We start from the raw sequence: 15,782 nt of genomic DNA on the forward strand, positions 1-15,782 counted from the left end.
GTAACAAGATAGTAGATCACTTTGATATACCGAATGTCACAGTGCCCAGATTCATGTCCATATACCTATAAAAAAATTACAGATTAATGAGAATCGATAGAAATATTGCTGAGGTAAGAGAACTTTGTGTGTAAAGAATGTTAGAATGTTAAAAAGAATTAAGTAATTAAAAGAAAACTGCTTTTATAAGGCAGAATTCAACATTCTTCTAGTAAACTTCACAATTTTTTACATAAATTGGGTTTCGAAAGCTTCACAAGTTTAATACGGCAACCTCTCTGGTAGGCAGTGCTAAACACTCTAGCATGAGAGCAAAACGTGAGCAGTGTGATACATGATTTGTTCAATGATCAGTACATTTTCACTATCTTTTTAACTTCTCGGAGTGTTTAACTGTGCAGAATTCTTTCAGAAGTGTATGATCAGGCTTGCTCACGTTTCCAAAATAAAGCATGGAGATGGACTGAGGACTGTTTGGACCACAGTATCGTGGAAGTCTCTAAGAGGAAGACTATCAAGAACTGATTGTTATTAACGGTCATATAACTCTAAAAAAACTATTGATTCACCATTTTCTTATTTCTAAGCTAGCTTAGCTGTGAAGAAATTTTTCAGAAGTGTATGAGTGGGACTGTTCACGTTTCCAAAATAAAGCATGGAGCTAGACTCAGAACTGTTTGGACCACAGTATCGTGGAAGTCTCTCGGATCAAGACCATCAAGAACTGATTGTTCTTAATGGTCATATAACTTTAAAAAAACCTATTGATTCACCATTTTCTTATTTCTAAGCTAGCTTAGCTGTGAAGAAATTTTTCAGAAGTGTATGAGTGGGACTGTTCACGTTTCCAATATAAAGCATGGAGCTAGACTGAGGACTGTTTGGATCGTGGAAGTCTCTCGGATCAAGACCATCAAGAACTCATTGTTCTTAATGGTCATATAACTCTAAAAAAACTATTGATTCACCATTTTCTTATTTCTAGGCTAGCTTAGCTGTGGAGAATTGTTTTAGAAGTGTATGAGCGGGACTGTTCACGTTTCCAAAATAAAGCACAGAGCTAGACTGAGGACTGTTTCGACCACAGTATCGTGGAAGTCTCTAGGATCAAGACCATCAAGAACTGATTGTTCTTAATGGTCCTATAACTTTAAAAAAAACTATTGATTCACCATTTTCTTATTTCTAGGCTAGCTTAGCTGTGGAGAATTGTTTTAGAAGTGTATGAGCGGGACTGTTCACGTTTCCAAAATAAAGCATGGAGCTAGACTGAGGACTCTTTGGACCACAGTATCGTGGAAGTCTCTAGGATCAAGACCATCAGGAAATAAATCTTCTTAATGGTCATATAACTCTAATGCAACTGATTGTTCTTAATGGTCATATAACTCTAAAAAAACTATTGATTCACCATTTTCTTATTTCTAAGCTAGCTTAGCTGTGAAGAAATTTTTCAGAAGTGTATGAGTGGGACTGTTCACATTTCCAAAATAAAGCATGGAGCTAGACTCAGAACTGTTTGGACCACAGTATCGTGGAAGTCTCTCGGATCAACACCATCAAGAACTCATTGTTCTTAATGGTCATATAACTTTAAAAAAACTATTGATTCACCATTTTCTTATTTCTAAGCTAGCTTAGCTGTGAAGAAATTTTTCAGAAGTGTATGAGTGGAACTGTTCACGTTTCCAATATAAAGCATGGAGCTAGACTGAGGACTGTTTGGATCGTGGAAGTCTCTCGGATCAAGACCATCAAGAACTCATTGTTCTTAATGGTCATATAACTCTAAAAAACTATTGATTCACCATTTTCTTATTTCTAGGCTAGCTTAGCTGTGGAGAATTGTTTTAGAAGTGTATGAGCGGGACTGTTCACGTTTCCAAAATAAAGCATGGAGCTAGACTGAGGACTCTTTGGACCACAGTATCGTGGAAGTCTCTAGGATCAAGACCATCAAGAACTCATTGTTCTTAATGGTCATATAACTCTAAAAAACTATTGATTCACCATTTTCTTATTTCTAGGCTAGCTTAGCTGTGGAGAATTGTTTCAGAAGTGTATGAGCGGGACTGTTCACGTTTCCAAAATAAAGCATGGAGCTAGACTGAGGACTCTTTGGACCACAGTATCGTGGAAGTCTCTAGGATCAAGACCATCAAGAACTCATTGTTCTTAATGGTCATATAACTCTAAAAAAACTATTGATTCACCATTTTCTTATTTCTAGGCTAGCTTAGCTGTGGAGAATTGTTTCAGAAGTGTATGAGCGGGACTGTTCACGTTTCCAAAATAAAGCATGGAGCTAGACTGAGGACTGTTTGGACCACAGTATCGTGGAAGTCTCTCGGATCAAGACCATCAGGAACTGATTGTTCTTAATGGTCATATAACTCTAAAAAAACTATTGATTCACCATTTTCTTATTTCTAAGCTAGCTTAGCTGTGGAGAATTGTTTCAGAAGTGTATGAGCGGGACTGTTCACGTTTCCAAAATAAAGCATGGAGCTAGACTGAGGACTCTTTGGACCACAGTATCGTGGAAGTCTCTCGGATCAATACCATCAGGAACTGATTGTTCTTAATGGTCATATAACTCTAAAAAAACTATTGATTCACCATTTTCTTATTTCTAAGCTAGCTTAGCTGTGAAGAAATTTTTCAGAAGTGTATGAGTGGGACTGTTCACGTTTCCAATATAAAGCATGAAGCTAGACTGAGGACTGTTTGGATTACAGTATCGTGGAAGTCTCTCGGATCAAGACCATCAAGGACTGATTATTCTTGCTGGTTGATTAACTGATTGTTATGGTTACTCTTAAAAAACTAATGACATGTTAAGAGCTGAGTTTCCCAACGAGGCCGAAGCGATCGATGCTTTGGGCATAGATAAAATTTTGAAAAGGATCAATGAGATAAAGTGTCGATTGCAGAACATGCACCAGCGAGTGATCGACATACTCAGTATTCCACTAATTATCAGAAAAATTATTAATAAACTTGATAATAAATTATTTACAAAATTAGGCAAAGCAACAACTTTGTGTCTGACGTAGATTTTACTCAAGACTGTCTCTATTTTGAGAGCACACAGTGCAGGTCCCTTTTCATAAGGATCACAGAAACCTGCAACGAAGGCTTAAGGTCAAGTCCTGCTCATATGCTGTGAATATAGATGCTACTTGCACGACGTTTTCCTGCTATTTGAAATTAATTCTCTTTGGACGCTTGACTGTGGAAATCTGTCACGTGAGCCTGAAACGGGTGAGGATTGGAGGTACGAGGTGCAACGGTTGTATTGATACCCAAAAGAAGTAAAGCTAATGAAAAAGTAGCGCCATCTGTCAGGAGAAATAATAATGAAAATTGAAAAATTAAATTAATAGAAATTTAAAAGCGTTAAGCAGTACTGGGTTGGAATTAAAGTCATTAACTAAGCAAGATAAATCTTCGTGAATGTGAAAAGATTTAAGAGAATCCAATTCACTAATGGAAGAAGCTTTTTTGATAATATCTGCAGATCCAAAGTCAAAATTGTGATTAAATTTCCAACTATGATTAGCTGTCGAAGACTTTGTTATTCTGTCTGAATTAATTGTTTATTGATATAAAGTTGTATCATGTAATAAGGAAGAAGTCAAATAAAATAAATAGAGGGTGAAAAGACACTAAAATTATTTCATATATTTTAAAAATCAAAAATAATATTTTTAAGCGTATAAATTTCTTATCCAGTAAATGCAATATAAAGAAGAAGTAAAATGCAAGAAAGCAGGAAAACACACATACACACACACACACCAAAAGAAAAAAGAAGTTCACAAAACTAGAATGGAAAACAAAAAATAATTTGTTTCGAAGTAGATGATTTAAACATTAAATTAATTAATATATTTTGTGCTAAATATTAAAAAAATTACATCAATACATGAATCGTAGCCATCACATTAATTGGAATCTAATTTTTGTGCACTTAGAATTTGTGATTCTTTTATATTAGTATATAAGGTATTTCTCCCGCCTTCTTAGCATGCCTTCGTGGTGTAGTGGTCAGCAAACTCGGCGCTTATTCGAGAGGTCCGTGGTTCGACTCCCGGCGAGAAGAATGCTCATTTTTCATCTCTCTTGCTTCAAAATAAAATAATGTCTTTACAGTGGCGCCCGAACTAAAACAGGTTGTGAATGATGATTCTCCACCACCAGAATTTCGCGATTGGGCTCAATAATCCCCAGTCGCCCTTTAAAAGGGGACGTGTTTAAGATATTTCTCCCGCCTTCTTAGCATGCCTTCGTGGTGTTACGGACAACACACTCGGCGCGTGTTCGAGAAGTCCGAGGTTCGAGTCCCAGCGAGGGCATTGCTCATTTTTCACGTCTCTCAGCTTCGAAATAACCTAATGGCACCCGAACTAAAAAGGTGGTGAACGATGATTCTTCACCACCAGAATTTGTCATTTGGTTCCTTAATTCTCAGTCGCCCTTTAAAGGGGGGGCGTATATAAGGTATTTCTCCCGCCTTCTTAGCGTGCCTTCGTGATGTAGTGGTCAGCACACTCGGCACGTATTCGAGATGTCCGTGGTTCGAATCCCGGCGGAGGCATTGCTGACTTTTCACTTCTCCTCCTTCAAAAAATACCTAATGTTTTACAAGTAAAATTATTAAAAAAAATTATACAAATAAATAATAAATAAATCTAATAAACAATTTTGTCTAAACTTTTGTTAATATTCTTAACTAATTGTTATTTTTAAGTTATGTACGTATAATTATTTGTATTGTAATTATATAATAACTATTATTATTAATAATAAGTATTAAAGAAAAAAATGTAAGGGCGGTCAATGGAAAAAAACCATTCCTTAAAAGGAGTCGATGCAAGAAAAAGGTTGGAAATCCCTTTCCTCGATAATCTAATCCAGCCAATTATTCAAATATTATATCACAAAGGAGGTGCTGTGAACCAGTTCATACCTTAAAACTGGTGACAAAATAATTTGAAGAACATGAAAGTGAACTTGAAGTATTCAATGATCTGCATAGTTTCCTGATCTCAACAATATTTCTTATCTGAAGTACAGGTTTTTCCGGGGAAGTAGTAGGATTGATTTGTTTCTAGCTAAAACATAGTCAAGAGGGGAATGTTACTGCGCTGGTGGGTTGTGAGGGACCTTAGCTACCAGCGCGCCAGTCGTCTCCAAGCCTCCATGAAGTGTAGATCACATTTACGGTGAACCGCTTTCAAGGTGCCTTGTCATGTTCACAATGAATGATTTGTTAGAGCAGTGGTAGGAGGTGAAGTTTTGCGTCAAATTGGGTAAAATTACGAATGAGACACATGACACGATCAAGATTGCTTATGGGAGTGATGGCCATGGGTCGATTAAAACTGTTTTTGAGTGGACACATTGTTCAGGAGAGAAGACTGCAAATTGAAAATGAGCATTGGTCAGGACGCCCTTCAACGGTAAAAAGTGACGAAAACTTAGTTAAAGAGCAAAGTCTTTTCAACCTTGACTACCTCAGACTCAGAAAACGAGTCGCCCGAGTCTGTACAGCAATCCCTGGGTTATGGAGGCTTCATCACGACAATGCGCCAAGCCACATGCTGTCATGGACTTCCTGACCAAATATGGCATTACACAGCTTTCCCAGCCCTCTACAGACCAGATGTCGCTCCTCCAGGCTTCCTTCTCGTTCCCTAACTGAAAAGAATCATGGATGGAATCACACGGTTGGGTCCAACCCATTCAAGCGGCCGTAACGAGGGAGCTGAAGAGCATTTCAGTTTCTGCGTTGCAGGGAGCCTTCAGTGATTGGCAAAGTCGCTGGAAACGTTGTGTCGATGCAGGAGGTATATATTTTGAAAACTACTAATTCGATGTGTTAAAATTGTGCATAAATTTTAAAAAAAACATTCAGTCCTATTACGTTCCGGACAGATCCTGTACGTAGAGTTGGAAGACGCTGATTTCCTCCAAAACCATGAACTGAAATTACCACTGTTTTATAAAAGGTGTAGTGTTTCCCTTATTTTGCATAACAAACTTATTTTAAGTTTGATACCTTTCCTGAACTCCTCAACTTTCCCTCACATTTTCTCGCCAGGATGTAAATTTAAAGTGAAGTGAAGTGAGTATTTAAACGGGTGAATATCTGAGTTTATTCAGAACGTGTTTTCGCTAGCCAGCGCACGTTTTGTTGCTATCTCGCTGTTACGCTAGTAAGCCTCTTCGCCATTTCGGATCACCGTCACGCCTGTTCGGTTTCTGATGAGTCAACTTGTTAGACGTCACTTAACGTGCTAATCCAACATTATTCTACTTTAGATTTGAATTAATTTATATTCTACGTTTAAGTTTCACTGCTAGTTGACGGTGTTTTTGTAAAGCACGAAGATCGTGCCTTTTTCTTCTCCTTCGAATTAATGAAGGGTTAATTTGACCCTTCTTTTTGCGCTGGTAATTTATTCATACCTGTGCGAGAATTCTCCACGTTCATTGTAGGATCTAATTTAGTTTATGTCGAATAGCAGAGACAGATCTTACAAAGGGATGGCTAAATATAGCTTTAATGATTGTACTAGTCTTACACTGGTTACTTATAACAATCTTATAATAATCGCTGCAATAATACCTCGTATTAATAATATAGTGTATTCCGAACTGAGGTGTTTCAATGTCATTGCCGATCCTTGCATTTATATGGTGTTTTATATTTAACTACTGTAATCTAACATATTAACTATTGTAATATTAAGTAAAGTAACCTTCTCTGGGCAAAATTATACACGCTCTAGCAAATTCAAACCTAAAATACACACTCTAGCAAATTCAAACCTAAAATACACACTCTAGCAAATTCAAACCTAAAATACACACTCTAGAAAATTCAAAACTAAAATACACACTCTAGCAAATTCAAACCTAAAATATCTTAGGTTTGAATTTGCTAGAGTGTGTATTTGAAGTATCTAATAACAGTAAAATTCTAACTTTCCCATTTCAACCAAAATGAAAAGTGGCATATATTATTTTTTGCGTATAAGTCGACAGTCCCTTTATTCTTCATCAACGATCCAGGTTTCTGATATTTGAATGCAAAAAAGCCGAGTGTATTGCAAAAGTATTTAAACAAAATGAAGCACTTCTTTAGATTTAAGAAGAAGACGAAAGTAATTTGAGGACAGCTTATGCGTAAAAGTGAAAACTACACTTGCTACTATATACCTTAGGGAAGGAAAGAAAAGAACATCGAAATTTCAGGCCGTTGTGGTTCTTTGAATGAAGGCCATCTGGGGCGTTTTGTTTTTCAATGCGTTTGTAGTTCTGATACGGAATGCGATCCATACGGTGGTGCAATAGGCAACTGCCGAAGATGAAAATAAAACAAATAAACATACAATTTCAGATGATAATAACTGATCTTAGGTGTGTCTATTTTAAAGCTAATGACGGTTTTACGAACAAAATAAATTTTAATATGTTTCAGCAGCACATACAACCACCACTGTTTCCTCCTTTAAAAAAAATTTGCATACAGTATTATTTGTATTCATTTCTTTCCTTTTTAATTGTTTAAAAATATTTTTACTAGCCCAAAGGGGCGGTAGTTCAGAAGGGCTGTTAATCTCAAAACGGCGTTTTATGGCGTTTTACTATAAATGACGAATCGCTTTTTCAGATGCTGCCACCAAAAACGATCTCCTTTCGTTATAATTAAAGAAATTAAATAATGAAGAATCTGCATAAATGTATGTATGCTTTTCGCATTGTGAAAAAACGACGGTACCTAGAGCCATCCAATTTTGAATAACGTAATCCTTCACATGAATATGGGCACCAGGAAGTCCAAATTTTGAATTTCAAATTTATTTTACTATCTATTTCATATTTTGTAAAACTTTAACGAATTTTTGATTAACAAACGTAACGATTTCAAAGCGAGCAATGGCAATACTGCGCGAAAAAAAAAATATTTTTGTATCCAGCGCGCGAGATTCGGAAATGCTATAGATATGCTGTTTTTAAATATTCTGTGATATTGGTAATGAATTTAATTTTATGCAGTTTAAGTACGAATAACATGATATTTAATGAATAAAGGTAGTACACACACAAAACGTTAAGTCCCTTTGGGCGTAAAATAAAATCTGAAAGATTTTAGCTTTTATACTTCAGTTGGAATAATAAATATATGTAATTAATTGCTTTCGTTAAATACAATAATTAACTTTCTTAGTAAATGGATGTAGAAATTATTGTTAATTTTTATATTGTTGTTATGACCAGTCTCATTTGTCTGACAATTGTCCGCGCAATCCCACGACATTCATCGTCGCAAGGACTGAAATGATCCTCTCGTTGTCAAGAGCCTTGAGTAACATATAAGCGACAGCCCGACTTTTCGTCCTCAGTTTTGAGTGAGTCCTCTTCCACTACCACCAACCTCTTGAGAGGACTTTCGGATCGCCGAATATTTACAGTGCCCCTATGCCGCACAGACACTATTCATTTACAAACATCCATGCCTTCTTCGGGATTCGAACCTGAGCCCTGGGGTACGGGCTGTCAAAGTCATTAACCAATATACTGGTTAATTTTTATACTCAGCGTATAAATCGATTATAATTTTAGGGTTAAATTTTTAGTTGAATGTGATATAAATATAAAATACGGAATTTTAAAATTACGAAAAGTAAATCTTCATACGTTAGTTTCCATGTAAGGTTACCGTCCCACAGAAGGCATTCTCGCATTGTTTGTTCTAGGTTACTGTACTTTACTACCAAACAAAGTGAACATTCGTCTTGAGACTTGAACTAAATTTCGCGCATGAATCCCAAATGATTTCCTGTACAACCTGACTCTAGAGTTCAGTTTTCCAAAATGGGTTAAAAACCTCATCTATCTTTTTAATCTTAAAAGGGATTCATCATGAAGAATTACGATGTCTTAGCGACGGCCAGAGTGATAATAAGCTTATCCCTTTACTTATCAGCTAAGTAGAAGAACGTTGGTGTGATAAAAATGTGCGAGTCGTTTCAAAACATGTCCTGAAAGTGCACTGACATAAACCTTAAAATAAGTTTAACTATCTAGGAAACAATAAACGTAATTTTTATCAGCAAGTTGCAAAAATTATATTTCTTATTACAAGGAGAATTTCTAAGAAGCATCTTACCATTTCATTAATTGTGGAGGTTATGCAGTTTAGAATATCGTCTATCATTTGCGGAATTGGTAGAATTTTTTCCCCCGATTTCTGTCTTTCTTCTGCCTTTCTTCCTTTTTCCCATTTAAAAAATTTGATGTGGACACATTATGACTCGCTTGTACGGCCTATTAAATTCGAGTATAAAACTTTGCCATATATAAGTGTAGTAACCGGGAGACCGCATTAAAAATTAGATTTCTCTTTTGCCCAAAATTAATTTTTTTTTTTTAAAAAAATTTGACATTGCGAAAACATGAATATTTTTGTCATTTAAAACGTTTCTGTAAATGGAAGTATATATGACTACGACCAAAGATCGCGAAAATGAAGGCCGAGTAAGGACTATTAATCCGGGTAAGGGTGTCGATATATACGTATACGTTCGGTTCTACTGAATGCAATAAAATGGAGGTACCCAACTACGTATTATAGCAGTGGGGCCATAGGCAAACTCTTTACGTTCTATAGCTAATTGTTTTTGAGTTATGCGAGATGAATACATACGTGCACACGTACGTGCGTACGTACAGACACCATGAAAATAATCCCGTTTGAATCCACTTTAAATCCATTTTGGGAGAACAGTCCTTTATTATGTGCGTACGTACAGGCGCTGTGCCCCCCTCCCCCTCAAAAATCGCGCAAATGGATTCGGATCCGATCAAAATGAATATTTTTGTTGAAATATGATGTCGAAAATTTTTAGCGATTACAATACTTGTTTTACTTTGTACAAGGAACCTTCTTATTTCAGTTTTCACAGAAATATTTGGAAATTTTAATATTCTACTGAGCCGCTAATTTTATTTGATGAAAGCGCCTGGAGTTTAGATTCCATTAGTCATATATGTCTTGTCAAAATATAAATTAAGAAGAACCTTGTAAGTGCTTACACATCATCCATACAGTAAATTTGAAGATATCACTGAAATGATTTTTTCGTAAAAGTTCAGATAACAGGAATTAGGGTACCCAATCTCCAAGTCCTGGTGGTGGAGAAACATCATCCATTAACTTTTCTAGTTCGGGCGCCGCTGTAGAGGCCTTAGGTTATTTCGAAGCAGAAAAGATGAAAAGTGAGGAATGCCCTCGCCGAAACTCGAACCACGGACCTCTCGAATACGCTCCGAGTGTGCTGACCACTACACCACGATGGCATGCTAAGAAAGAGCGGAGAAATATCTTATAATATTTTGCGTTCCACCATTTAACTACGGCTGGAACATATGTGTCCCAGCCTTTGCCTTGAAAAGCTTTTGTCAAGAAAATCCCAGATGCTAAATTTACCGTATTTTTTTTTTATTTTGTAGTCAAAGGGTTAAGCATCATTTTCTTCGCACTTACGTCACATAAAATTCAACAGCAAAATTTTCGAAAAAATTAGAAGCAACATACAGTGTACATTTAGAATACCCGGCACAGCATTAATCGTTGGAATATATTTATATATATATATATTTTAAATCTTTTCTCAGTTCTACATATAAGTGCTCAGTTTTCTTATTAAGAAGGCTTTGCAAAACATTTTTATCTTCTTATTATTAAGGTTTTGTGTATTAACATTATTTATTATATATCACATTATTCACATTTACGACACATAAAATTCAATTCAACAGCAAAATCATACAATATTTAAAAACAGCAATCTTTAGAATCTGCGATGAACGATCTCGCGCGCTGGAAATAAAAATGTTTTATTCCGTAGAGTGTTGCCACAGTTTGCATTCAGATCGTTCATTAAATGTTTACAAGTATGAAATATAAAACTCGAAATTCAAAATTCGGATTTCCAGTTGCACATGTTCGGGTTGAGGACTACGTTTTTCATCATTTGGTGGCTCCAGGTAGTTTTTTTTCGCAGTGCAAAGGACATTCGTACGTATATGCAGATTCTTCATTATGTAATTTCTTTAAAAATAACACTGGGTGATAATATTTGCTGGTTATAATTTAAAATATGATACACCATTTATAGCAAGCCGACGCAAAATCCTATTTCGAGACAAATAGTTCCTTTTGGTCTAAACTTTACATGTGGAAGAAAGCGTGAATATTCCTTTTCCTGGATTGGAGAGCCTGTCAATATGGATATGATACACAAAATTTTTTTGCGATTGTAATGCTTCCTTTACTTCATACAAGGGTGTAAAAAAATAGAATATTCATATCCCAACAGTAAAAGTAGATATGTAACTCCGAAATTCCGGAATAAGTAAGTAAATAAAGATAATTCCGTTTACTTGCATGGAAATGGTAGTACAGTGAGCAGGTGAAATCCACTCATCAAACACGTGAATGACATATGGAAATTACTCGAATTGTGATGTTTTAAAAAACAGAAATCGGTTGTCAATCCTACACATAAAAATCTTAACAGAAAATTTAGGAAGGGAATTAAAACTGCTTATGTGTTTTTCTTTTAAATATTTAAAATTTTATTCATTTATTTTAAATTATTTCTAGCGTACCTCCTGTGGAAATTTTAATCATAATTGTCACAACTTAACATTTTAAAATAATTATAAAATAAAAAAAAATTTGAAAGCTTTCAGATTTTATATTACGACCAAAAGGATGCTTTTTAACGTTTTGTGTGTTACCTTTATTTATTAAATATCATGTTCTTCGTACTTAAACCATAAAATTCAATTCAACAGCAATATCGCAAAAATAATTTTAAAATGACCGTATCTTTAGAATTTCCGATACAAAGTATCGCGCGCTGGAGATAAAAAATTTTATTTTTTATTTTTTACTTCCTTGTACGAAGTAAAAAGGAAGTATTGTAATCGCGAAAAGTTTCAGGCAGCATATTTCAACGAAAATATCCCATTTTGACCACTTTCAAATGCAATTTAACGATGTATTTCCGTGATATATGTACGTAAGAACAGAATAAAACACTCTTTTCCTCCAAAAAAATTATAAAACTGCTTTAAAATGAATTCTGAAGAGAAATTTTCGCGGCGTCTGTACGAACGTATGTACTTACGTACGTATCTCGCATAACTCAGAAACGAGTAGCCTCAGAACGTTGAAATTTTGTATATAGGACTGCTATAACATGTAGATGTACACCTCGTATTTTGGTTGCAATCGGCCGCACCAAACATATATAAATATATTTATATATATATCCACTCTGTTACCCGGCTCAGTGATCTCAGTTTCTTTACTCCTATATGTTTGTAAATTGTACATTTTTTGCTTTAAAAATGATTGAATTATGTTGTTTTCATCTTCCGGTTAAGATTTTTATGCCTTTAGTAAATCTGTGTGCAATATTTTTAGAATTATCAACAATTTTAAAATTGTTTAAGTGCCGCTAAGCCTAATAATGTTTTTGATGGCGGCCATTGCTCTTGTTTACATTTGAAAAAGCAGGATAGCGGATTCGTTGCCAATCTAGAGAAACTTAGCTTCGCAACTACAAACATAACGCCTTCATTTATTATTGCCAATTAAATCATGCTTAATCCTTTTTGGAATTTTTTCGAAGAAATAAGCGTTTAAGATTTACTTCGTGATTTTTAATACAGATATTTTGAGTTTTTATGTATTTTTGCCTTGTCGCGAAGTGAGAACTGAATTAATTGAATAAGAAATACTCAATCGTCTGTGAAAAACTGTTTCTTTTTTTGTTTTGTTTGCTTAATTTCTTTTATACATCGTTCTAGCTTTATTATAGTATTTGAATAGAACATGTGGCAACGATTAGATAATTCTTTAAATGATATAAATTTTGTGCATTTTGAGTTATAATATGAACGAAATATAATACTGTTAAATGAACCTAGCGCCAGCGCCAGAGTGTCGCTATGGTTAACAAAGTGAATTTTAAAGAATGCATTTATTCTATTGTGGTTTATGCGGTGTCGGCGAAATAGGTTTAATTCAATTGAATAAGTTTAAATGAAATGCAAGAAAAAATGCGTATAATTTAATATTCCGTACAAGGAAGTCATGTGGTGTACCACATCAGATTTTTTTAAGTACAGTGTTGCCATTGCTCGCTTTGAAATCGTTGAGTATGTTAATCAAAAATTCATTAACGTTTTAAAAAATTTCGATACACAATAAAATATTTAAAAGCAACATATCTTAGAGTTTCCGATAGACAGTCTCGCGGGCTGGAGAAAAAGATGTTTTTTTATGCATAGTGTTGCCATTGCTCGCTCTGAAATCGTCGTGTTTGTTAATTAAAAATTCTTTAAAGTTTTATAAATATGAAACAATTAATAACAAATTCCAAATTAGGGCTTCCAAATGCCCATTTTCGGTGGTGGATTACGTTATTCAAAATTTGATGGCTCTAGGTACCGTTATTATATCACAATGCGAGAAACAAACATACATTTATGCAGATTCTTCATTATTTAGTTTCTTTAAATATAATGCATGGCGATAATATTTGGTGGCAACAAGTTGAAATCTGAACCAACGCAAAAAGTGAAACGACACAAAATGAGAATGTTTTGAGACTGATAGCCCTTTGAACTTAAAAAAAAAAAAAAAAAAAATCTGAAATTAGTGCATGTACTCCAAGTGATTTTGGTTTTTATTTGAAATAATAAAAACCCGTATAAAGGAGTTTGTTAGACATTGTTAGACATGGAATAATTTGGAGTTTGTTAGACATGGAATTCCTAAAATGTTTCAGAAACGCTTGTTTACTCCAGGTAAAACTTATGAAAGAAACAGCTTTTTTCTTTAAAAGTGTTTTCAATTGAATTTATTTTTGCATTTAATTTTTTAAACTTGAATTCTTACGTGTGTATTAAGCTGAAATACCTCTGTCACTACAGATTATATCCACAAAGAACATTATAACAATTTATTGGAAATTGCTAAAATGCAATTCTTTACAAATGTTTTATAGATATCCTAAAGAAAATGTGTATGATCCGAAACAACTGTGTCTAGATTAACTCTAGATTTTAAATTTCTACTTTTTTAGTATACAATGGAGCATCTTGTTGCGTACGAGTTCGTACTAGACTGAATGCACACATAACTGATGATAGCTTGATAAAATTAATTTTAACAAATAAGTAAATAAATAAATAAAACATAAATTATATAAAAATACATTTCATAAATTATATGAAGATATACATAATTGATAAAATTTATTTTATTAGAACTGGAGGACCGCATTAAATATTAAAAGTTAGATTTCGTTATTTGTCAAATTAAAAAAAAATAATTTGATATTGCGAAAACATGAATATTTTCATCATTTAAAACACTTCCGTAATTGGAAGTATATGACTACGACCAATGATTGCGAAAAATTGTGACTTTCAAATCCGTGGTGGGTATATATGTAAAATATAAAAAATATCATGTCTTTCCTCATACTCTTTTCTTGCTTCACTAATGTACTAATACTTTGCTCGCCCGGCCTCTCGTTTTCAGGGGGGGGGAGATGTAAAATATAAAAAATACGATGGCTTTGCTCTACGCGAACAGACAACCTCTAATTAACTTTCCGCAATTTCAGGATCTTCGCCCTAGACTAGTACTTTCGAGAACATTCGAGCATATTACGCAACCGCTTCTATAAATGAAGAATTCGCGCCATTTTGCGTCAAAGACCGTTTTCTCCCTCTGTTGCTGTTAAGACCTAATGCTGCTGCTCTTCTCATCTGCCTCCCTTTGTTCGAATATTATGACGCAATGAATTTAATCTTATTTAGTAAAGAATAATGATCTGCCATTAAAATTGAATAAAGATATGGAGCTATAAATTTAAATCCTTCTGTGTCGTCATTGGATGCCGCCCTACACTCAGCCACAACAATATCCGGAATCATGATGTGACCAGATTACTAAGCTTCACTCATGTGCCATATATTCAGATTCTAGCAGTTTAAATACATGATGTTTATTCCAACGGTTGCAGTAAAAAAGCGAGGTGCACAACTAGGTGTTATAGCAGTCTCATAAACAAAATTTCAGCGTCCTGTGGCTAATCGATTTTTTGAGTTAAGCGAGTTACGTAAATGTTTGCATACAGACGTCACGAAGAAAATCTCTTCTGAGTACATTTTAAATTAATTTATTTACCGTTTTGGGGAACATTCCTTTATTCTGTCCGTACGTACAGACATCATGCAAAAATCCTCCAAATGGATTCAACGACAGTCAAAATGAATATTTCCGTTAAAATATGATACCCTAAATATTTCGCAATTATAATACTTCCTTTATTTCGTACAAGGATGTAAAATTTAAAAAAAGTACTAAAGTTTTTGAGTGATCTAATTAATCTAAAAATATTTCATTAATATTCAGTTTTTTTACATTCTAAAGTTTCTCGTTTTTCAAGAAGAAAAATCAGTAATAATTTTCGAAAATAGTTTTTCAGATTCTAGCAGTTTAAAAACATGATTACTTAATTCTTACTGTATGAAAGGAATAGTCAGGTTTTGGCAGTTTTTCTTTGTGAAGCTTTTCTTTGTTTATTTCTTTGTGAAGGGTTAATATCAAATTATTCTTTATTATTTGAAATATGTCGAAGCTTTTCCTGTTAGAAGCTGCTGTATCTGACAACGTTAAACTT

General features: G+C 34.4%; 1 protein-coding gene across 10 annotated transcripts in view; it reads left to right on the forward strand.

The window, feature by feature from the left end:
• Positions 1-15,782, forward strand: part of LOC118191856 (uncharacterized) — a 178,937-nt gene that overhangs the window by 113,729 nt on the left and 49,426 nt on the right. For 2 of the 10 annotated variants that reach the window (XR_004758686.2, XM_085827519.1), the window contains one exon: positions 2,028-3,661. The exons of 6 other annotated variants lie outside the window; for them this stretch is intronic. Coding sequence is in view for 1 of the 4 variants with exons in the window: in XM_085827519.1 (XP_085683645.1) it covers positions 2,028-2,066 (39 nt within the window). In the remaining 3 variants the exon portion in view is untranslated. 2 more of the 10 variants (XR_015044373.1, XR_015044372.1) reach the window with 2 other exon arrangements.

The sequence above is a fragment of the Stegodyphus dumicola genome, chromosome 12, assembly GCF_044657685.1.
Source record: "Stegodyphus dumicola isolate Sdum_Otavi_A_Nest chromosome 12, ASM4465768v1".
Classification (NCBI taxonomy): Eukaryota; Metazoa; Arthropoda; class Arachnida; order Araneae; family Eresidae; genus Stegodyphus; species Stegodyphus dumicola.